The sequence below is a fragment of the Hydra vulgaris genome, chromosome 01, assembly GCF_038396675.1.
Source record: "Hydra vulgaris chromosome 01, alternate assembly HydraT2T_AEP".
NCBI classification, from domain to species: Eukaryota; Metazoa; Cnidaria; class Hydrozoa; order Anthoathecata; family Hydridae; genus Hydra; species Hydra vulgaris.
Genome location: NC_088920.1, coordinates 29,247,852 through 29,273,465, shown reverse-complemented (window position 1 = coordinate 29,273,465; position 25,614 = coordinate 29,247,852). Strand labels below are relative to the sequence as shown.

General features: G+C 27.9%; 1 protein-coding gene across 1 annotated transcript; it reads left to right on the top strand.

Annotated features, from left to right (window-relative positions):
* The first annotated feature begins 16,992 nt into the window (after positions 1–16,992).
* On the top strand, positions 16,993–24,701 carry LOC136075273 (uncharacterized). Its single transcript, XM_065787855.1, has 10 exons — positions 16,993–17,163; positions 18,453–18,565; positions 21,602–21,796; positions 21,977–22,116; positions 22,280–22,367; positions 22,554–22,725; positions 22,940–23,124; positions 23,421–23,580; positions 23,699–23,813; positions 24,288–24,701. Exons 1-6 carry the CDS (start codon positions 17,076–17,078, stop codon positions 22,683–22,685), a joined length of 756 nt encoding a protein of 251 aa, XP_065643927.1. The 5' UTR covers positions 16,993–17,075; the 3' UTR covers positions 22,686–22,725; positions 22,940–23,124; positions 23,421–23,580; positions 23,699–23,813; positions 24,288–24,701.
* The last annotated feature ends 913 nt before the right edge of the window (positions 24,702–25,614 follow it).

Sequence of the window (25,614 nt, the reverse complement as noted above, 5' to 3'; positions counted from 1 at the left end):
CACATTCCAGTAAATATGAGATGTAGCAAACAGGAGTCTTTTCTTCTGGTTTTTTAGTGAAATTAGCGGTTTCTTTGCAGGGCGTCGAGAAAACAATCCGGCTTCAACAGCACGTCGTCTGATTGTTCGGTCCGATACAGGCAGCTCTAATTGCTTTTGTATCTCGACTGATGATATCCAGGGATCCTTCTTGACGGATCTGACGATCATAGAATCCTCTCTAGAAGTGGTGGAACGCGGTCTTCCACCTTTGTTATCTGCTGCCAACTTCCCCGTAGAACGATATTTGGAACATAGTCTTAATACGGTCCATTTTTTCACGCGATAATTATCACAAATACTTTTTTGTGATATTCCACTTACGTAATCGCCAATAATTTTCTTTCTTAGTTCCAATCCAAGACTGTCGGGAGCCATTTTTGCACTTGAAGTCATAAAAATAAATAATCACGCTTCTCAAGGCTTACCGTGTTACATTTACCTTGCGATGATACAATAATGCTCTGTGGAACACAACGTCTTGGTTGGATGTGGACTGTATTGATGTAATGAAACACTTGTTGTATTTCACTTCTTGTATTGATGTTCTTCGATAAAACACTTTGATAAAACTCACTTCTATAAACTGTCTTGATAATACTGACTGATTGACTTCCATATACTGACTGAATTACATGTCGATTTACATGTCTCTTATATAGTAAAATGAACCTGTGTGAACCTGTTCTGAAAGATTCTAGATGCTTCTTTTTAATGCTTCTGGAAGCTTCTGGATGCGTCTGGATGCTTCTGAATGTTTCTGGATATTTCTGGATGCTACTGGATGCTTCCAGATGCTTCTTCTGGAAACTTCTGGAAGCTTCTGCATGTTTCTGGAAACTTCTGGATACTTCTTTTAATTATTAAAAAACTTCCGTGACGTTGACACGGACCAGACTTAAGAAAATGAAACAAACCAAAAAAGTTGCACTTGTTTTGTCCGCTGCAAAATGGCACTTGTCAACGAAATTCTGCCTGTGTGCTGTCACCTATCAGCTGATTGCTCATGTCATGGCATGCTATGACTCCAGACTCCTGAACTGTTTGTTGTGGTAGTATAGTTCGTTTCGTTTTTATGACATGTAAAATTAGGAACACTTTTTAGCATTGTTCGAAGTTGGTTGCAAATGTTTTGTCCAATACTGTATATCTAAAATAATAGTTACAAATGCATACATTATTTAAATACTATACTTTCACCCAAATTAGTAAGAGCAGCACAAACCATGACAACATTATCACAGCTTGCTTGAATTAAACATAATGCTTCCTCTTTTATATTTTTTACAGTTCGAATTGGCAAAACACCTTTTAAGATAGTATATCGATTTTTTATGTCTAAATACTCTCTCAATATGAATTCTAACTGATGCTACTTTCCTAGATGTTTCAACCTCATCTGCAGAGAGTTGTAATTTATTCCTTGTGAATGCTGGAATTAAAAGCTCAGAACTAGAATTTGCAGCAAAATCATCTTGTAGGGTAAAACCTCTATCAGCTAAAATTTGATCACCCGGACAATGGTATTTCAAAGATGTAAAATTTGATTCACTGATAATCTGATTGTCGGAAGCTCTTCCACCCCAACATTTTGAAACAAAATTGATAACACCTAATAGTGTACATGAAATAAATACCTGTGTTTTTTATAGTTGCTGTAACATTGAGCTTTTGCCAAAAATGGCCCAGGTGATTCAATATATATCTCAAAACATTCAATAACACAAGTTAATCTAGGAAACTTTGACTTAAATACTGGTGGGATTGTATCAAAAGTATGCTCCCTGCACTCCATTCTAATTAAAAATAATAATTTCTCTGCCATCACATCTAACCACTTCCAAAAATATTTTATAGCTGAAGTTTTGCAAATATTACATATATGAGCTAACATTTTAAAAGTAATATTATGGCGCAGCTTAACAATAGTTAATATTATTTGGTCCTCCATATTTTCTTTGCTTGTTAGTTAATCATTTTCATAACCTTTGCAAAGATAGTCCGTTAAATGTATAAAAACTTCAAGTTTAAGACTAGTCAACATAATACAACTTTAAGGGTTCGCTCTCAAGGCCTGGGAGGAACAGGAAGAAATGTAATTTGATTGTTGTCTGTCATTTAATATTTTAATTTCAGCTCGTATACTATCCGTTTCAGCATAAATACTTACACGCTCACTCTCCATTAATTGAAATTTTACAAAATTAGTTGAAGATGACAAGGAAACAAGTGGTATTTCATTAACTTCCATTGAGGAGCATTTTGATATTGAATCCACTGAAAGGCAAGAAACAATTTTCTGCTTTTTATTAGACGAATATTGTATTTCAGGTTTATTGAACGCTGAAAACAATGTAGGAATGTAATCTGGATCATTTAATACATTTTTCTTTTCCCCTAAGAGAAATAATTTATAATTTTTAGCCTTTACTAACATATATATATATATATATATATATTATATATATATATATATATATATATATATATATATATATATATATATATATATATATATATATATATATATATATATATATATATATTATATATATATATATTATTATTATATAAGTTGTTTCAAGCATACCAGAAATAAAATATTTCGAACAGACATGAATCTTGACTTTGGTGACCATAGCTTGTTTTTAATATTCCCTTTTTTGTCAATATCATTACGATTAATTGCTTCAATCCAAAGTTTACGACGTAATTGATCATTTGGTATTAAATAATATTTTAGCTCTGGAGAAGTTTTAATATTGCTTGAACATCCAAAAGCACAGCAACTCTTAGGCATTTTTAAAAACTTGACTTGGTGTTTTTTTTATTTTAGAGACGGGTTTAGGCATAAAACAAAACACGCTAATAACGCGTTTTGCTCAATGTTTTCCTCCTACAAAGATGGTAACACGTTTTGTGACGCGATCGCGACCCCAAGGATGTACGTGTGTATATACATTATATATATATATATATATATATATATATATATATATATATATATATATATATATATATCTATATATATATAGAAAATATTTTTTATATTACCAAGAAAAATTAAATTTAAAAACTGAAGTTTTTTAAAATAAATATTTCTGTTTACAATGAGTGATATGTATTTAGTTTAGTGATATTATTTTTATAAACCATCTGAAATATTTAGGTATTTATGAGTGATACAAAGTTTCTTTGTAGTTGCAAAGTACTTTGTAACTAAACTTTTATATAAAAAGTACTTTTTACACTCATAAATAAGGTAATTAAAGTTTATTTTAAATTTAATAATAACTAATAAAAAAAACAGATAATCAAAAACCAAAGTAGAGGGCTGCAAAAAAACTTTTTTTTATCCAATCGCAACAGAGTCACCTCAGGATATAGCTAATATAGTGTTTGGAAGCTATTTCCTGAGATTCTATTGCAATTGATAAAAAAATTCATTACAATTACTCAATATATATTCGTAATATATCATATACAATACAAATTCGCTGCCAATACTCGTCTCGCGAAACGGCAAACGAAAAGAACTTGTTTCGGACTCAACGAAATAATAAGTTTTAAACCAATCAAAATCGGGAGTCATCTCGGGAAATAACTCATCCTATTTAAAAAGATTCAAAGTAAACAAAATAAATATATATATAAACAATACTCTTTGCCTTCATTATTTTTTTTTCATAAGAACTGTAATCTCATAACAAAATTTAACCTTTACATACAATAACATGTGACATGCAATGTCAGTGTTGGCACAAAATAAATAATAGGAATGATCCTTTCTACTCTATATCTAATAAAAATGTTATATAAAAATATATATATAACTATTTTCTATACTTACTTCAATTATAGTATGACCTTAAACGATGATTATTTATCTTAATATGATTCTTTATGTAATATTTCTAAACTAATAAATCTTAAAATTATAATAATTAAATTACAAAAGAAAAAAAGTTTTAACTCGCTTAAGAGATCTTTCTCTAATGACCACGTGCATTTGGAGAACGCACTCTTTCAAAGCCTAGTAACTAATGAAACGACGTTAAAGGTTAAAAGGTAAACAGGGTTGTTACGACATAATATGTCTGGCAGATCTGTCGACGTATTTTCAGACATATTTTCTGCCGACATAAATTATATCCCACATATTTTCTATCGACATATTTTGACATAATTTTATGTCTGAATTATTTTCTACTGATATAAAATATGTCAGACATATTATCTATCGACATATTTTAACATAATTGTATGTCAGACATATTTTCCATTGACATATTTTGACATAATTTTATGTCTGAATTATTTTCTACTGATATAAAATATGTCAGACATATTATCTATCGACATATTTTAACATAATTGTATGTCTGACATATTTGCTGCTTGATATTCTTGAAGAAAAAATCAATCTAACAAATTTATTGCGCATTTCAGTTTAGTTTAAAGAGTCAAGTGAAAATAGTTAAACAAGTTTGTTGCTTTTTTGCAATCAAGTATGCTTCATAAAACTTTTATTTTAAACCCTATAAGCAAATAAAGGTCTTTTTCTGCCCTTTTTAGCGATGTATCATTTGATAGTGTTGACTAATATTGACTAGTATTGATGCATCATTTGATAATATTAGATAGCATTGATTAGTATTGATAAGTATTGGCGATTTCCCTTATTAGAATGTAAACACCATTTCAAGCTTAGTTTTTATTACTGAAAGTAGTTTTTATTAATATGACTAAACTTGAAATTATTCTTTTGACTAAAATGATAAAAAAAAAAACATTTTCAGTTTTTTTTAATTAATAGTTGATCCTGAAAATGATTTCATTATGAAAAATTGAATTCAAAAGATTTTATCAAAAAAACGGTTCAGAGAATTTTAAAATTTTTGTGCCAAACTAAATTTATTAATGCTGAAGAATTTGAAATACTTCGCAAAAATTATATTCAGCTCATTAAATTCATATTAAGAAGACTTACCAGTAATAACTTATAACTAATTACAAACAATATACTTATAGTTACAATAGTTATGATTTATTTAACAATAAAATAATTGACAAATGCATTATAACTGCATAATTAATAGCCATAACTTGCATAAAATGTTTTGAGTAAAATATATATTGAAATAATTATTTTTTTTGTTTTCCTTACAATTTAAAGTCAAAAATGGAGAATAATTTATTGAATGAACAAATGAAAAGTCAATTTGAAATTAATAAAGAAAATGTAAAATGTGCAAAAAAGGCAAATTAAGTAACCTTAAAGATTACCTTCTTCGAAAACTTAATATGAATTTAATGAGCTGAATATAATTTTTGCGAAGTATTTCAAATTCTTCAGCATTAATAAATTTAGTTTGGCACGAAAATTTTGAAATTCTGTGAACCGTTTTTTTCATAAAATCTTTTGAATTCAATTTTCATAATGAAATCTTTTTCAGGATCAGCTATTAATTAAAAATAACTTTAAATGTTTTTTTTTTTTAATTGTTTTAATCAAAAGAATTGTTTTAAGTTTAGTCATACTAATACCGCTTGAGATGGTTTTTACATTCTAATAAGGGAAATCGCCAATACTAATCAATAATAATCAATACTATCAAATACTATCAAATGATGCATCAATACTAGTCAATATTTGTCAATACTATCAAATGATACATCGCTAAAAAGGGCAGAAAAAGACCTTTGTGAAACAACTGATGTTTGCTTATAGGGTTTAAAATAAAAGTTTTATGAAGCATAATTGATTGCTAAAAAGCAAAAAATTTGTTAAACTATTTTCAATTGACTCTTTAAATTAAGCTGAAATGCGCAATAAGTTTGTTAGATTGATTTTTTCTTCAATAATATCAAGCAGCAAATATGTCAGACATACAATTATGTCAAAACATGTCGATGGAAAATATGTCTGACATATTTTATGTCAGTAGAAAATAATTCAGACATAAAATTATGTCAAAATATGTTGATAGAAAATATGTGGGACATATTTTGTGTCAGCAGAAAATAATTCAGACATAAAATTATATCAAAGTATGTCGATAGATAATATATGGGACATATTTTATGTCGGCAGAAAATAATTCAAACATAAAATTATGTCAAAATATGTCGACAGAAAATATGGGGGACATATTTTATGTCGGCAGAAAATATGCCTCAGACATATTTGATAAATAACAACCCTGAAGGTAAACGTTAAACGTTTTCTGTAGCAATTATATTAAGATATTATAATGGTATTTATAAGCATAAAGTTATTTATAATAATAAGTTGATGATTTATTAGGATGGTGTCACTCATACAGAAATCTGATCAAAGGAGTGACACCACTTTTTAAATATATTAAAAATAATAATAAACAAAGATATACATTGAAACACATGGACCACAAACACATTGATTAAAGCACATAAAAAATACATTAAAAATAAACATGTAGAAATCATAATTTTCAGATTATAATGTTAAAAAAAGAAAAAATAATAAACAAACAAAAAGTGCTGATGATAATTAAAGTAATAACGAAATGAAAATTAAAAGAATATTTTAATAATAAGGATAATAATGTCTAAAAGTTAAAATATAATTTTTTCAGAGTTTTTTTTAACTGATTTTGTTTAAGATGGAGAAAAGGTGTTTTAGGATGTAGTTTTTTTGACTCATTCAAAATGCATACTAGGCTCCTGTTCCATTCACAGACTTATTGATAAACAATTGAATGTTTACTATATCTCTGAGTTTTAGATGATGGTACATTTAGTTTTCCATTGTATATATTTCTATTTGAGTAGGAATGCACTAGTCTACTAGTACATTTCTATTGTTTTAGTCTACTTTCTGTGAACAAGTTTGTAATGAAAGATGGTAAATTTTTATTTAAGGAGTTTTTTCGGTGTTAAGACATAAGTTAGCATTTACCAGTGAACTATACCTTTTATATCCGAATTTACATTTTTAAATAAAGAATGATACAACTTTTTAATGAGCAAGTGATTTGTATCATCAGCAAACAGATCAACTGACGAGAAGTGAACAAAATCGAATGACGCATCGTTGCCTGAATAAATATATGTTGGATTTTATAATGACAAAAGATGAAGTTATTAATATTTGTACTGATTTGAATCATGATCTTAATGCTTCTTATGAGTCTGAAACTCCTTATGAAGCGCCTAATAATATTTTCAAATATCTAAAAATGTATATATATTATACTGCAGATAAGATTTTATCTTATACTGCAGTATAAGATATATATATACAGAGAGAGAGAGAGAGAGAGAGAGAGAGAGAGAGAGAGAGAGAGAGAGAGAGAGAGAGAGAGGGACAGATTGATTATTTGAAATATATTGCATCTCATGTTTTTGTTCATAAAGTTTTTAAGAGCGGAACAGTTAAAAACAATAAATAACTACTCCTGATTAAACTATATACCCAGGAAGCAAAAATATCAAATGCATCTAATATGCATCTAGAAAAACAGGTCTAAAAGATGTCTAAATTTACGTTGAGAACAAGTGCTAAACAGACGTCTATCTTATGCCTTTTAGATGCGTTTTATTCGACACAAATTAATTAGAGATGGAAATCAAACCCTTCTTTCAAAGTTTGGGTCCGGTTAAGTGCGATTATATTTAATGTTCGAATTCGATTTGGTTTTGTCATTTCGGTTTCGGTTATATTTAATGTTCGAATTCGATTTGGTTTTTTCGGGTTCGGTTCCGTTTAGTAACAAATAAAGTTCGGGTTTGGTTCGCTATCAACAAATTTTTTTTTATTAGTTTTATTATTTGCATTCACAATGATAAAACTTAAATAAATTAAAGAAATATTAAATAGTTAAAACATTGCAAAATATTTGAGAAATATTTTGTAATGCTTAAACTACTGCAACTTCAAAAGTTTAAAAATCAAAATGCTGCAGTTGAAATGAAAATATAAAAGCAGTAACTTTCTAAATACAATTAACGGTGCTTAAGTAGCCTACTGTCAGTCTAGTAGTCAGGGCTGCAGGTTATACTTGAGAAATATCAGCATTTCTAATGTTTCTGGGTTTAGGCAAGCCCTGCAATAATATGTCGTCCACACGCTTAAAACACTTTTTCACTGGCAGTACTTGTAACAGGAATACCCAACAACTTTCTAGCAATCAATGCAATCGTCGAAAGCTTTTGCTCACGATCATTGTCTTATCAGAATTGCAATGCATCACACGCTGTCACAATCAGTTCCAATTATTTGTCAAATTTATGTCTTGTGTCAGCCTAAGACAATGGAGTGGCCGCTGTCTTAAAGTCTGCCAGCAAATTATACGATTCAGGGTCAGCTTACACAGCATAATTATGTACATATGAGTGATTATATAAATTTATAATCTATATATATATATATATATATATATATATATATATATATATATATATATATATATATATATATATATATATATATATATTATATTAATATATCCCAGTGGACACAAGAACGTTGGTTAAACGTTTAGTAAACGTTTAATGGTCGCTTTAGCGCTGATTGTATTAGTAAAACGTTTAAAAATTGTCCAAAAAACGTTTTAATAGGAATATTTTTATCATTTTAATTATTACTAGCAGTAGGCAACCCGTAATACGGGTTTTTAGTAAATAGATTATTAAAAACAATTCAATTTTTATTTGTTTCCTCTAATGAGATATAAATTTATTAACACTTTTTTAGTCCTGCTTACTTTTATTTTTCTTGGCTTCTTAGTTAAACAAAACTGATAGCTTGATTTAAGATACAGTCAACCATTTATTTCGCAACGTTCGAACATTAAATGCGCAATTCACAACAAAATCGTTTTGTTAAAGTATGACTTGAGCTATATGCATAGATCATCCAAGTCTTATTTTAAAATTGCGAAAAATTGTTTAGGTAAAATATCCGGAATATATTTTCCTTTTCCTACCTTTTAATTTTGCTTTTAGCTGAGTAGTTTCTAACTTTTTTTAAACTTTTCTTTATTTTGCTAAAAGTGATGAGTGAAGCTTAAAAAATAAATATTCATAAAAATTATACCTTAACATGTATGTTATTATAACTTATTAATATATAACTTGTCAACTTGTATGAAAAGAAATTCTTTTATTCAAGAACGCAATTGCTCGACATTTTTGAAGTAATTGTTACGCTTTACGTGAATACAAATTTGAGCAAAATCGATAGATGTATAAAGGTGAGCAATTAGTCTAAAAGCGCTGAGTAAAAGGAGTTGCTTTTTTTATTCGCCCAGCATAATGGGTTGAAAAGATTATAAAACAGATGTTAAAACCATATAAAACAGTTGTAAAAAGTATATTTAAACTTGTGTTTACTTTTTTTTTTAAACAAATTTATTTACATGATATGAAGTTAAAAATATAACAAAAATAAATATATATAAAAAAAAAAGCCCTTTGTAAAACAAATTTTTCTTAAAAAACAATTAACGGTGAAAGCACTTTTCAAAATCAGTTATATCAGCCGCCATCTACAGGACCGAGGAGCCAAGCATAGCCTATTGTAAAGAAAACCATATTAAAATAATTAAAAATAATTATTACCGATAGGGACGATGGTTAAACATATATTTGAAAATTTACGTGATTCCATATTAGCACGAAGATATAGAAAAGTAAATTAATAAAAATTAAAAAAGAACAAAATAGAAACCAGGTTTTTAAATCTACTTAACCCAGAGCATTTTGACGATAGTGTTCAATTATGAAACTAATATCTTTTAATGAAAGGCTAACTCATTTAACTAATCTCATTCAAAGAGCAAAATTATTAAAAACACTAAAGATAAAAAAATAATATGAGGTATAAAAATTGTACTGGAGTAGTATTTTGTGCGGCCGTGGCGCAGTGGTTAGAGCGCTTGCTTTATAAGCAGGAGATCCAGGTTCGAAACGAGCTCTGGACAAGTTTCCGCGTCACGGTAAGGAAGGAGGCGTGAACATCCTGGCTAAATGCACTTCCGCGGTGTTCTGTGACAAGACCGTAAGGACTTCTTGGGGCACCTAAAAAAAAAAATATCAAATGTTATCTTGGCTTTTAGTAAATGATTAAAAGCAGTTAGTGAAACTACCTGTAATCATTTTTAACGATAGACAGTAGGAGATTTTAGGCTCCTTTTTTTAAAATTTAAGTTTATGCCAAAAACTAGATTTTTTTTTGATAAAAATTTTTTTTTCTAACTATCAGGTTGGTATTTTTTAATTTAATTAATGTTATATTTTTGAGCTAATTTAAAGTGCTCATATTACCAAGTGGTGTGGGTAAAATGAGCACTTTTGCTACTTTTTTAAAACCTCTGAGTTTAAAAAAAAATTTCGGGTGTCCAAGTATCTAAGTGAATCATGAATAGAGATCCCTAAAAATTGATTATTCGCAAAAATTTTGTATCCAACATAATTATATATGAAAATATTCCAATTTCCGCTTAGGGTGCTCATATTACCCTAATCTACCCTACACTTACTGTAGGAGAGCAAAAATTATTTACAAAAAAAAAACTTATATATATATATATATATATATATATATATATATATATATATATATATATATATATATATATATATATATATATATATATATATATAGGTTTATACACACACAGATACTCACACACACGCACATACACACACACACGCACATACACACACGCACACACACATATGGGTCAAATTATTATATTTCAACCAATTTTGAGAAACTTTTTTCTAACTGATAATATATATATATATATATATATATATATATATATATATATATATATATATATATATATATATATATATATATATATATATATATATATATATATATATATATATATATATATATATATATATACATATATATATATCGAAAAGAACAAATATATAAAGAAAAAACAAAATTTATTTACAAAAAACAAATATATACATATATGCACACAAAAACTTTCATGTCTACAAATAACATTTTTTTTAAATTGTAGACATGAAAGTTTTTAATTATCCGCCAAACCTTTACTTTCTACTATTTTTTCTATTTTCTATTTTACTATTTTCTATACCTGATTTTTTTTTATCTAAAAGAAAATATTCATATAGATACAGAGAAATATAAAATATACTGAAATATACGCAAATTTATGTAAATATGTCCACAAATAACAGTATTATTTTATTTGAAGAGAAGGAAACGGGCTATAAAATCAGAAAAATACTAACTTTACTTTAAAATGGAGTATCTTTATTTCTCGACCAACTTTTACGACTATTAAGTAAATTTTTTAAAGTAAATTATACATTAATAATATATATGTGTGTGTGTGTGTGTGTGTGTGTGTGTGTGTGTGTGTGTGTGTGTGTGTGTGTATGTGTGTGTGTGTGTGTGCAATACATATATATATATGTATGTATATATATATGTATATATATGCATATATATATATTATATATATATATATATATATATATATATGTTTATAAATATTTATATATTTATATATATATATATATATTTATATATACATATTTATATATATATATATATATATATATATATATATATATATATATATATTTATATATATATATACATACAGTGTTTATATATATAGGGCCCTAGGCAATAAAACTTTATAGGGCTCCAATTTTGCATTAAAACAGTTATTATTGTAGGATTATTGAGTGACAAAGTGCGCACATTCATTAATGTAAATATTTACCAATGCAGATAAGCCTATTCTTCATAAAAATAAAAAATTTTGTGATAAATCTGGTATTTATTGTTTTTTTAGACACATTTCATTTTTTTTTTTAAACATATTTTATATATAATTTTCTTTACGTTTATAATTAGGACATTTGCAAAAACAACTTATAAAGGATATCGCAGTTTAGGAAATCGGCATTGTTATACAGTTTGCCCTTAAATTTTTTTTTCCCTATATCTTTTATCGATAAAATCGTTTATTATATCATCAAAATCGATTTCGTGAAGAATATCTGATTAGATAGACATTAAGCTCAGCTTGATGTCTATCGAGTCAGATATTCTTCTTCAGCTTGATGTCTAATCTCTCCTGAGGCATGGTTGTTCTTTGCTCATTTTTAATTTGTTTTACTTTTGAAAACGAGCGCTCCGCAGAACAATTTGTAATCACAAGTGTTAAAAAAATGCGAAGAGAAATATCAAACAGATGCAAATTTGTCATAAACCAAAGATTCTTCAAGTTCAGAATAAGGGAACTGAATTTTTAATGCAAATTTTAATTTGACGTAGCCGTGATGACGTAGCTGTGATGACGTAGCTGTGATGATGTAGCTGTGATGACGTAGCTGTGATGACGCAGCTGTGATGACGTAACTGTGATATTGCATCAATTCTGTAAAAAAATCTCCTAAGCTGTTAAAATAAAAATCAACCAAATTAGAAACCTTCTGTCAATAGCCAGTTTCCGAAAGTTCTCTCTTTAGCCTATCAATAATTACTATAAACCGGTTGATAAGAAAATTACCTTGAACTGGTAATATCACGTATGGGGCATGAAGTTCTTTAGAAGTTCTTGTTTTTAGTCAAATTCGCGTTATATTTGCATAATCAATACCTGGCAAGGTTAACTTTTCTTTATTTTCAAGTTCATCAAAGTTGTCTCTCATTTTGATCATAAACAGCAGCATCATTTAAGAATCAACAACAGCAATAACAATTTATTTTGCAGTAAAATTATTAAATTAGCCACATAAGCCACATAAAAGTAAATAATATTTACACTGGATGGTTAACTCTCATATGATTGCGCTAGCATGTATACATTTGCATTTGTTCATTATTATTGTTTTATGGTATTTAAAATTAAAATTTACATATTAATAATATTATTATATTGTTTAGCATTATACTACTCTGTTCTTATTTATTTAAAATTATTTCATGTTATATTTCAATATACTGTTTAGAAGTATTTAATATTATCAAACTTATCACTCTATATAATATATATATATATATATATATATATATATATATATATATATATATATATATATATATATATATATATATATATATACATATGTGGGTAAAAGTTCCTGGTAACGAAAGAATAACTATTCAAACTAAGATGAGTGAAATATATTTATTAGTTAAATTTTGACAAATATTTTAAATTTTTATCTAACTCAGAAGTCCTTTCATGTATAATCTTCAGCTGTATCTCACTCACACACACACACAAATATATATATATATATATATATATATATATATATATATATATATATATATATATATATATATATATATTGATATCACAAACTCTCAATACCTCAAACCTTTTTTTATAATATATGTGTAAATTGAAACAAATACAAAAAAAAATGCCAAATTAAAAACTAAAACTTTTAACAATAAAATAAATACGAAACAATTTGAGAAACTAAGACTCTCAAAACAAAACAAATATAAATTCAATAACCTTATATTTTATATATATTAATTTTTAAAATAATTTTTTAAAAAACATAAATTGTCAATAGCACTATCACTTAACGATGGCCGAATTTTCGCAACAAAATGACCTGCCGCCAAAAAAGCAGCAAGTCATTTTGTTGCGTTTTCTGCCCTAAATTTTTATTCCAACTTTCAACAATTCTCTGTTGCACACGCTGCAACATTTTAACCGAAAAACAATCTTTATTTTTGCGCAAAACATCTAATAACGGGTGATGCGGAAGTTATCGGACAAAATAAAAACGTCAATAACTTATTTATAAATAAAAAAACAAACTACTATTATATTTTTTTTAAATAAAGCATTTATCTTTTAATAAAAAAATATTATTTTTTATATGAAAAAACACCACCATCTGCAATTGATCTCAATTTTGCTCTGACGCCTTTCATATGCGACTGTAAAAAGTTTAAATCATATTCTTGTAGTTTTAGTTTAATGCGATCAATCAAAAATTGCTCTGTTGAAGCTTGCCAATCTCCCTCGTAAACCTTCTGTGCCAAATGTCCCCAAAAATTTTCAATTAGTCGTGCTTGAGGCACATTTGGGGGATTGTATTCTTTATCAACGTAATAGACAGAATCTTTAGAATAATGAGAACTTGCTAAATCTGGCCAAAATAAATAAGTCTCCATGATACATGTGAATAAATGGAAGAAGTTGTTTTTCTTAACATTTATTAATATAGATTGATGAATTGATCGCTACAGCCTTGGAAGTGCGAAACAATGGCTCGGACATACCACGGCCAGATATGGCTATCCACATTAATAATATTTTTGGAAATTTCTCTTTTCCTATAAAACGAACACTTTCTGGGCATGTCTTTTTGTTGTTTGTGTAGTATCCAGAATTTCCAGGCATGTTGTCCCCTGCAAAACAAAAGTATTTTTCGTCATCGATGACTAGAAGTGATTTTTTGTTATAGAGTTGGTTAACTAGTTTCCTGCTTCTTTTCTTTGCCTTTATTTGTTGTTCTATAGTGTATTTTGGAGTTTTTTCACGTTTTTTATATTTAATATTCATTTTTCTCTGACTGACCCCATTTCGATTGTTGACAAGTCTCGTTAATTCGGCTTTCTTTTCTCTAGTCCAGGATGTCGGACGACCAGGGTGCTTTCTATCAGAAAACGATTGAACAGTTTCAAGTCTTTTTAGGTTATCATGTATTGTACTTCAAGCAAATCCTTCCTTTTGAAAATGATTTACGATTTTTTTTTTTTTATATTAGGTTTATTTACAAAAAACATTTTTAGTCGCTTTCGAAAAGATTCTCGTTCAGCTGCATTTAACCTCATTTTAAATAATTGTGTTTCAAATAATAAAGTTTATATTTTATAGAACGTTTATGCCTACGCATAAAACCACAAAAACTAATTATTATGCTCAAATAATGAAATTAGGATTTGTCCGATATCTTCCGCATCACCCGTTATAAACACTAATACGCCCTCAAGTAGGGATGCGATGCCTCGGCCAAGTCTTTCAACTCCCAATTTAATTGGTTGTAACGCCGGTACAACAGTCTGCACCACTAAATGTTCATCCTCCGAAATATTGTTAATATTGTTGTGTTTAAAATATATCAATGCTTTTAATATACATGTTTTTAATGCAATAAATTGCTCCAACATTGCAAGAAGACTATTTCACCTTGTTTTTACATCCAGTATTAACTTGATTTCTTTATTGTATTTTATTTATTGATTTATTGATTTCTTTATTGATTTCTTTATTGATTTCTTTATTGTATTTTTTTACGTATTTTTGTAAAACTTCTTGTTTGAGTGGTGATTTATGTCTGTCCGCAACTTGATAAAATAAGTGGAGTTTTAATCGGGTTTGTCAATTTTTTATTCTAAAAAACTTTTTGCTCGCCGTTATCATATAAATAATTGCTTCTGTTTTACTCATTTTATACTGCAAAGTTTAATGTTTTTCACAAAGCCTATGTCGCAGCTTCACACTCTGAAATCTATGTTGTAGCATCACACTCTAAAATTTTGGCTTTACATTTAATATTCTATTTTTGTAAAGCAACTCATTCTGAATTAAAAACTTTACATCGATAACACTATCCTTTAGAAAACCCAAATTGATAGCTGTTTTTATGCTATAACAAAGTGTCATAAAAAAACAACTGGAAAATCATTAGTGTAGACCGGGACTAGTTAAGCATAGAGGAAAGTTAGGTAATTAAAATATCTCAAAAACTACACATCAAATGACAAAACATCTAATGGATGAATGTTAGAGAATTAGAATGTTAACACAATGCTCAATAAAAGATTGTTGGATAGCATTTGAGTAAAATTTACGGGCATTTTTTCTATATTGAACCAAAAAAGTAAAAAATAATATTTTCGATTTTTTTCTCATGTATGCTTATAATTTTTTTTCTGCTCTGCCATCACTTAAGTGTTGATATTTTACCAATTTATAGGACTTTTAATTAGAATTAGCCGTTTTTTCTTACATCTTAATGTTCTCTTTAAAATTTAACAAATGCGTCACCTTGTCTAGTAGGGGTAAGTTAAACACTTTTAAAAAAATAGATAAAAACTGAATTATTGAACACAAAGAAACAAGTTTGATGAGAAATAATTTTGCTGTACAGGATATATATATTTTTTTTTAAATTAGTATTTTTTTATTTCATTCTTCAAAGTTCAAGGTATAAAGGTATGATAATTTTATATTTTAGGTATAATAGGTATGATAATTTTATATTTTATGACACTTTCTTACTATTTAATTTTTTCTCTTTTCTTACTTACTTTATTAAAGTGTATAAAATGAAAAGTTTATAAATTATACACAGACTTACTGTTAGTTAAAGTTTTACCAATGATTCACCAAGGAATAAATTCACCAAAAACTAAATCCGACGCACCGTTTATGAGATCTGTTAGAATTAGTAAAAATTGCTCAACTAGCCCTGCTTTACTCTTCACAATGATAATTCTGTGACAGAACAAAAGATTGGCCTTAGAACAATTAATACTTCTGCAATGTGTTAATTAACATTTAATCTAAGCTTGATTCTTTACGCAATGTCCTAATTCGTCAAAGCGATAGTTTCAAATAAAAAAAGATTGGCTTCACAGATTTCAGTAATATCCTTAACACTTTATTGAAAACTTCATACACTCTTAAAAAAGTTCAAGCTAACTCTGTCCGGAATGGTTCAGGTGGGCAAATTTACCTGAACATTCAGGCAATTTAATTCAAACATTCAGGCATATTACCGTATTGGTTCAGGTATTTTAGCAAACCAGCTGAACACTTAGAATAAAATCCCTGAAATGTTCAAGCAAAAGAAGTTCCGTGAATTTTTCTACCGGAACGTTCAGGTGCTTTACCGGAAACATCAAGTAAATCGCCTCAAAATGCGAAATAAATTTTCCGCGCCGAAAGCAATCACCATTAAACTTTTTAAAGGTCGTATGTGATTGCATTCTCTCATTTTAAATTTTTTTATTAAAAATGAGCATAAAAAAGTTGTCAGAGTCACAGTTGGCAGAATATTTATTATCAAAAGGAATATCTATAGACGCTACAGAAAAGCTTAAAAGTAAGCTATCTTTTCATATTTTTTGCGAACGTACGTAAAAAAGATGTGCATATATGTATTTTTACATATTTATATATGTATATTTACATATGCATATATATTTTATTTACATACATACATATGTGTATATTGTATGTATATATACATATGTAAATATATAATGTATATATACATATTTAAATATACACATGTATATATACATTATGTATATATACATGTGTATATTTACTTATGTATACATTACAATTACATACATATATATGTGTATATTTTTTGCGAATGTACGTAAAAGAGATGTGTATATAATACACACATCTCATTTACGTAGTATATTATACTGCATCATATTATGATATAAAATATCATAGTATATAAAATGTAGTATATCATATTATATATAAACTACTATATCATATTATGATACATCATGATATATCTGGATGTATAATATATATATGGATGTATGTATATGCATGATATATGATATATATAATAGCTCAAAGGAGAAAAATATCGAAAAGGGACTTACCGGTACCGGCAGGTCAGATTATCCTTATGTCAAGTAAAGTTACCAGTAGCAGGCTACTGGTAACTTTACTGGTACTGGTCCAGTACAACCTGCTTCATGTTAATGTAAGGAAGGGCATCCGGTTTTAAAACATTGTTTCAACTCTTTTATAATGGCATTTATATGTCATTATGAAGAACCATCCAAACCACACCAGTGTGGAAAAATGGATGTAAAACTTACAAAAAAATATATATAGATGTATACACGTGTATAGATGTCAAAATATATTTTTATTATTTATCATATCGATTTACTATATCAATATCTATATTATTAATAACGTGTATCTTTTTATTTAAAAAAGTTTTTAGATTATACACATCACATACTACATAACTTTTATAATAAAGACCATATAGAATGTGATGTTTACACGTCACAATCTATATGGTGTTCATTACAAAAGTTATGTAGTATGTGATGTGCATAATCTAAAAACTTTATAAATAAAAAGATGTACATACAATGAAATTTACAAAGTCAAACTTAGTTCAACTAAGTTTAAATTTGTAAAAAAACTAAAAAATTAAAGTAAATAAGTGACAGATGCACATCTATCTACTCTAATCCTACTATTTTATTAAATTGTTAGTTATAATAATTGTTACAAAATTTATTTGATTAAATAATTATAAACTGTATTTAAAGACAAAAAGGTTTCTATTGAAACACAAATGCTTAGTTTTTATACTAAATATACTATTGATTATTATTTTAGGTGAAAAAATTGATGGGTTAGCTTTTTTGGAGTTAAACGCATTATTGCTCCATGCGATGGGCATTAAGATGGGCCAGGTCATTAAAGTTCGAGCCATAATTGAGGAAAAAAAGGTTAACTATTTAATAAAGTATAATTATAATAAAATATAGACTGCAGAAAATATTTATTTAGTTTTTATTAAAAATATTTTTTTAGTTGTATATAAATTATGATGATTAAAGTGAACATTATTTTTATATTTTACATGATACTTTATAGGGTTTGTTACAACTGAGTTGTTACTTGTGCACAAAATTTTTCAAACCACTAATGATTATACTTATCATTTAAGAAACACGCACCTGTTGTTTGAACCTTGCTTTTTACGATGCAATGTTAATGGTTGCATTCGCACAATCACACTTTATAAAGTGTTACATAAACACATTAAAAAAACTCATAGGTGCCATGATACTTTGAAAGAAGTTTTTAACCATTCAGATATTACAATGCAAAATACAGAAAACGAATACTTTGTCAAAGGTTGCAATGAGGTTTCATATTTTGAAAGTTTAACAAAAGAAAGTGTAGCAAAAGAAAGTGTTTTTGTTGCACCTATTGTAGACGAGTATGGTGTTTCACAGGCAGCATTAAAATTTTTGATGTCTTTGCAATCTTCTAGTTCCATTTCTCTAAGCACATCTCAGTTCATAATGGATAGTTTAAATGAGTTGCTAAATGATATTATTAATTATCTGCTTGCCAAGACAGACGTTGTGTTAAAAACATACAGATGTGGTATTGCAACATTTAATGCTCTTTCAGAAGAATTTAACACCTGGAAAAATCCTTTTAAGGGCATTGATACTCATTATAAATTGTTGAATTATTTAAACTAAAAGGTCTCAATGTTGAACCTGAAGCACATTCAATAGGGGATCGGTGGGATGTTAAGCGAGACATATCAACAAAGCAACAAATGCAGGTGTGTGTGTGTTTACCTTATACCAATTGAGAAAATCTTGAAATTGGTTTTAAAACAACCTGAGACTTGGAAAATTAAAAAAAAAATAAATGAGTCAGCAAATGATATAGCAGAAGATTGGTTAGATGGTAAGCATGGCAGACAGCTAAAAACATATGCCAAGCATTATTTTCCTAACAGTATTCATGTATTTATTCAGATTTATTTTGATGAGGTAGAGACAACAAATCCGCTTGAATCTAAAACTGGAATACACAAGTTAGGTGCATTTTATTTTACAATAAAAAACTTTCCACAAGCTGTAAATTCTGCGTTAAGCAATATTTATTTATTGGCCTTAGCACATTCAGAAGACATTAAACGGTACACCACTGATCCTGTTATGGAAGTTATTGTTCAGCAAATTAAAGACTTACACGATGAGGGTTTTACAGTTTTTTGTGAAGGAAAAGAGATAAATATTCGTTGTTTTTTAACACAAATTGTTGGTGATAATTTAGGGCTGCATGCGATACTTGGATACATGGAGAATTTTAGCAGTGCTTTGTTTGCTTGTGACTTGTGTATGGTGACTCAGGATGAGATGCAAAAAGTATTTTGTGAGTATTCTCTTACAATGAGGACACAACAATCATATGAGCAACATATTGAGCAGCTTAAAAATGGTACCATTTCATCTAAAGAGTGTGGCATTAAGCGGCCATCAACTTTAAAAAATTTGAACTATTACCATCCTGCTTGTAATGACTCTACCGATATAATGCATGATTTATTGGAAGGTGTAATTCTGTTTAAAGTCAAGTTATTTTTGCGCCACATAATTTATGACTTAAAGCTTATTAATCTCCATGGGCTTAATTGTCGTATTAATACAATTGACTATGGTCTGGTTAGTAAATCAAAACCTAGTTTTATAAGTGAGTCACATTTAAAAAGTCACAACTCATTGCTTGGACAACGGTCAGCTCAGATGCTGATTTTGTTTTTACATTTACCATGTATTCTAGCTGATGTTATTGACTAAGTAGATAATTTAAAATGGTGTTTGTACCAATTGCTAAAGCAGCTGACAGAAATTATTTTATTGCCAAACTCTGTACTGTCGAATGTTTTGTACTTAAAAGATCTTGTATCAGAGCATCATGAGTTATTTAAAATATGTTATCCTGATAAAAGACTTTTATATAAACATCACAGAATGGTTCACTATGGTACTAATAATAATAGAGAATGGCAGACCACTTTTACATATGATGGTAATGCGGTTTGAAGCAAAGCATAACTTTTCTAAGCGTCGTGCTCATATCATTTGTAACTTTAAAATATACCGTTTTCTCTCGCAAACAGACACCAACTTTCTCATGCTTTTGTTTGGATGACTAGATGTCCATTAAAAGGGATTTCAGGTATTGGAAATGGTACAATTATTTCATCATCAGATATTAGGCATAAGTCATTAATTTTACCTCTTATTGGTGAAAAAATAGATGTGTTTATGACTGAAAAAGTAGACATTTTTGGTCAAAAGTACCAAACTAAGATGTCTGTACTTCACTCTATTAGTGATGAAGGTGAACCGTCATTTGTTAAAATTGAACAAATATATGTTCATCAAAATGTAATTTATTTTATTGGACTTAAGTGGCATGTTCACATGTATTGTGATCTAACTCTATCATATTGTTCACTTTATTCAGAGCGTATATGTTTGAGAGCAAGTGACTTAGCAGATTATAAACCTTTTGATACTGTTCATTGTTTAAAACCTACATGTATATACGAGCATATTATTTTACGTCACTATTTGTATCATTGCGATGTATTAAAATGATTTTTCATTTTTAAATAGTTTGTATATTTTGCTTAATTGTAAATTCTTAAGATAGCAGTTTTAGAAAAGCTTATTATTGAGTTGCTAAAAATAATATAAGTAGTTAGCTAAACTAAATGTTAAAGTATTTATAACCCACTATAACTTGTCCAAAACAATAAATGTAAATATATATATATATATATATATATATTATATATATATATATATATATATATATATATATATATATATATATATATATATATATATATATATATATACATTTGTTGTTTTGAACAATACATTACTCCTTTAATAAACAGCTTGAGAAGTGAATATAAACTTCTTTTTTTTTTTTTTTTTTTGTAGAAAAATGATATAACATCTACATCTTTCAGTTTAAGTGAAACTTTAAACAGCTCCCTAGATGAGTCAGCTTTGTCACCAACATTATCATCGACAATTCAATCTTCACCTGATGTTTTAAATGAGTCAAGTAAAGTTAAATTAAAGGTTTCAACTATTGATGTACAGGTTATTTTAAGATTGGATAACATTGAATTTGTAAGTATATCTTAAAAGTAATTTTTTAAAGTGTTTTGTTTATACTTAGTTCATTATTTTAAAGAAACGGTAATAAGCCAGGATTTCCCCACATTTTTGCAGCAATAAATTCCTTTTATAATTAAAAAAACAACAACTAAACTTTCAACTTATACAAATAAAGATTTTGTTTTTATGTAGAACATACGTAGTTTGCTTGACGAACATCAAACAGGTAAGCTTGTTTTGGCAGAATATGATTCTTCGGGTGCACTTGTTAAAAGGCCTAAAGATATGATCCACATTGTTGTTAACTCAATGGTCCATAGAGTTGGAAATATGTAAGTTTATGTTTATTTCCGTAATATTAAGGAACAATTGAAATAACACTGAAAAGTTTTGTTTAATAAAAATTATTTATAAAGCTATTTATGAAAATTTATCAACCATTTGCCTAATATAAATTTGGCAATACAAGTGTTTTCTTAAATATATATGTTTTAGGTATCCTTCCACAAAAACCAAATCTAATCTTGCAAAAGCTATTATCACTGCCTTTCCAAAGCTACATTCTGGTGGAAAACTTGGATATGTGAGACTATTAGAGACATTTTATTAGTTTTTTTTTACCTTCTTTTTTTTTCTCCCTAAGGCCAAAGGAGCCACTTCAGTCAAGGAATAATTATTAGTAGTAGTAGTATCTTCACAATTTGTCAACTATAAGTTGAGTTGTCTATGAGGTGATAAAATCTAATTTTTCAAAAAAATGTTTTTGTAGGAAAATTATTATAGCCCATATACAGAGTATGTAGTGGGTAATAAGAAAAGGAAGGTCACTCCTCATCGCCACATAGAAGAGAGATTGAAAACTATGCGAAAACATGTTGGTGTTCTTGTACAAGCTCGCTGAAAGAGAATTATTGTTTTAGCAGAAGAGTTCCACTCGTCTGGTATTTTAATATTAAGTATATTTTTCATAAACTCTTTCTTCGTTTAATTAAGACATTTACCTAATACTCAGTATTGAAATTAATTTTCCAAATAAAGCATATAAACAATCAGCTAATAAATCTAGCTAAAACAAACATTTTAAATCTATATAAATACTGAAAAATAGTTTTTTAAATTTATTGTGTTATAAATAATATATATTTTTTTGTATAGCGCCTTTCTCAAAAGAAGAACTAAGTATGATAGGAGAGTTGAGATTTTATGACTTAGGCTATGAAAGAAAGTTGGACTATATGGAAAAAACTTCATGCTCTCGTCGAAAATGGATTGTGAATTGTAGGCCAACATTTGAAGATTTACTTAAAACATTTCCGCCACTAAAAGATCTAGCCATACACGTAAGAATAAAAATCACCTTATTATCATTAAAACCTTTCACCAATAAATATTTAAAATTATTCAATCACAAAAGTTAAATGTATTGTAATTCATACAAAATACATCTAACATGTATCTTTTATGAGTTAAATGATACATCTTTTGAATTACAAGATACATAAAAGTTACAAGATGATCTTGTAATTTTTAAATATTTTTTTGTCTTAAAGGTTTTGCTAAAGTATTCTTAGTTTTGCTGAAGTAAAATTAAAGAAAATGATTTTACTAGCAGTCTTATACTATATTCTTATCTTAGTTTCAGAAGGATTTCTGTTGCAATTTTCCAGAGTCAAATGATTTTTTGGCTCATTGGGAGCAAATAATGCCACATGTTATCTCTTGGGCAAGGCAAAAAACAAATTTGATGGTGAAGCAGATTCTTGCTGAGCTTGATATGCAAGACAACCCTTCTATAGGTATCTAAGTGTTATAAAACAATATGGCAGGGTGTATTTGATATTTAAAATCATTATAATAATTTATAAATTAATAAAAGGATTTCACTTACAAAAATTATTTGTTTTTTTAAAACAGGAATTGAAATGGATTTTGCATTCTTATTACTCCCTTTATAATTAAAGTGCCATCAAAGAATAAAAGTTGTGCATCAGCTGCTGAAGTTGCAGAACATTTCATTCAATTTTATCCGGTATATTGGAATAATAGATTTCTAATAAATATAAATTTATACATATGAAGTATAATATTAAGTTTGTAGTAATATGCACAATAATATATATTTAATAACTTTACCTGTTATTAACATTGCTATACAGAAAAATGCCCCGTTGAGAGTCGGACTCTCAAGGAAAGGGGAATACATAAATATTCTGCGAATGTCCGGGTTAAGCAAAGTTCTCGGTATACCGAGATACCGGTAAACAGATTTTCAATTCTCATTGAACTTTCTCTATATATTCTCATATATAGAGAGAGTTCAAGGGGAATTGAAAATCTGTCAGACTTATCCAGTGTTTAAGTTAACAGGATTCTACTGTTTAGTTATTAAATATAGTAAATATAGTATTAGCTTTAAATTGTATGTGCTGGTATTTATATTTATTATGTATCAAAATTACATTTTTTAATGACTTATTTTAATTTCTATACTGCATCTAAATAGGTATCAACTCCGATGGAAGTTGTGATTCAAAGTCGTACTCACAAGTATCCTCTAGTCATAGCTTTGGGTACTCATTGCAGTGTCGAACAATTATTTATTGTCACGGAGTGTCGAGCTGTTCCTGTCAACAGATGTATATCTTATGCTGTGGACATATTAATTAAACTTTGTTTTTTAATGAACATGGAGTATGCGGAACAATGTAGCCACATATTGTACTTTTTGCAACATACCGTGTTAGGTTACCAAGATGAAATGCATCTATCGAGAGGAGCCAGTGACTTGTCCCTTTACCTTAGACAAAAACTTAATCAATTTTAAATGCCGAAACAATTATGTTTTAATTATTATTTTCTATATTGAATTGTTAAGCATAAATTTGTATTAATTATAAATTTAAGTATATTGACTGTCTGAAAATCAAATATCGTTTTTATGTCTAAACCGAGTTCATTTATAATCACAATTTGGCATTTTACTGAAAATTTAACATCTTCAGGCCTAATAAAAACTAATATCGAATTTACACCTAAACCAAGATAGTTTATAATCGCGATATGGAATTTTACTGAATATTTACTCTTTTCAGGCAAAATACCTGAACTACTTTGTGCCGTATGGAACCAGACGAACATTCAGGTAAAATACCTGAACTTGAACTGGTTCAGGTTTAGGTATTTTACCTGAACCTGAACAAGTTCAGGTTAAGGTATTTTACCTGAATGTTAGTCTGGTTCCATACGGCACGAAGTAGTTCAGGTATTTTGCCTGAAATTTCCGTCAATTTACCGGAACTTTTTTAAGAGTGTACTGAATTTTAAAAATGGTTACAAGTAACTTAATTCTGCGTCATAAACTGTTATTGAGATTGAGCAATGAGAGACATAAAAATCATCGTTGTAAAACCCTCAAATTATTATGATAAATCAAAAAACAGGAAACTTCTTATAAATCAAACTAAATGTTAAGTGCTGATTGACAAGTTAGTAATAATGTTTTTAAATCTTACATTTAAATTAATTTAAATTGTTAAAAAATGACATATAGGGTCACGAAGCAATCAAAATGCGTATTTAATGTCATGAAAATGTATATAAATTTATGAAAAATAAAATTTTTATTATATATCTAGTACTTTTAATTTATATTGCATTTTATACAAATTTACAAAAAAGTAGTTTTTAAATCTATTTTTTAGGCAACTTGTTGTCAATCTGATGACGCTCTTCTTAACAACGTGCTTTATTACAATGGTGCTATGCAATGTACCAGAATGGCATTTATATACTGGAAAATTTTCTTCGGAATTTTATTTGTTATTTTAGCG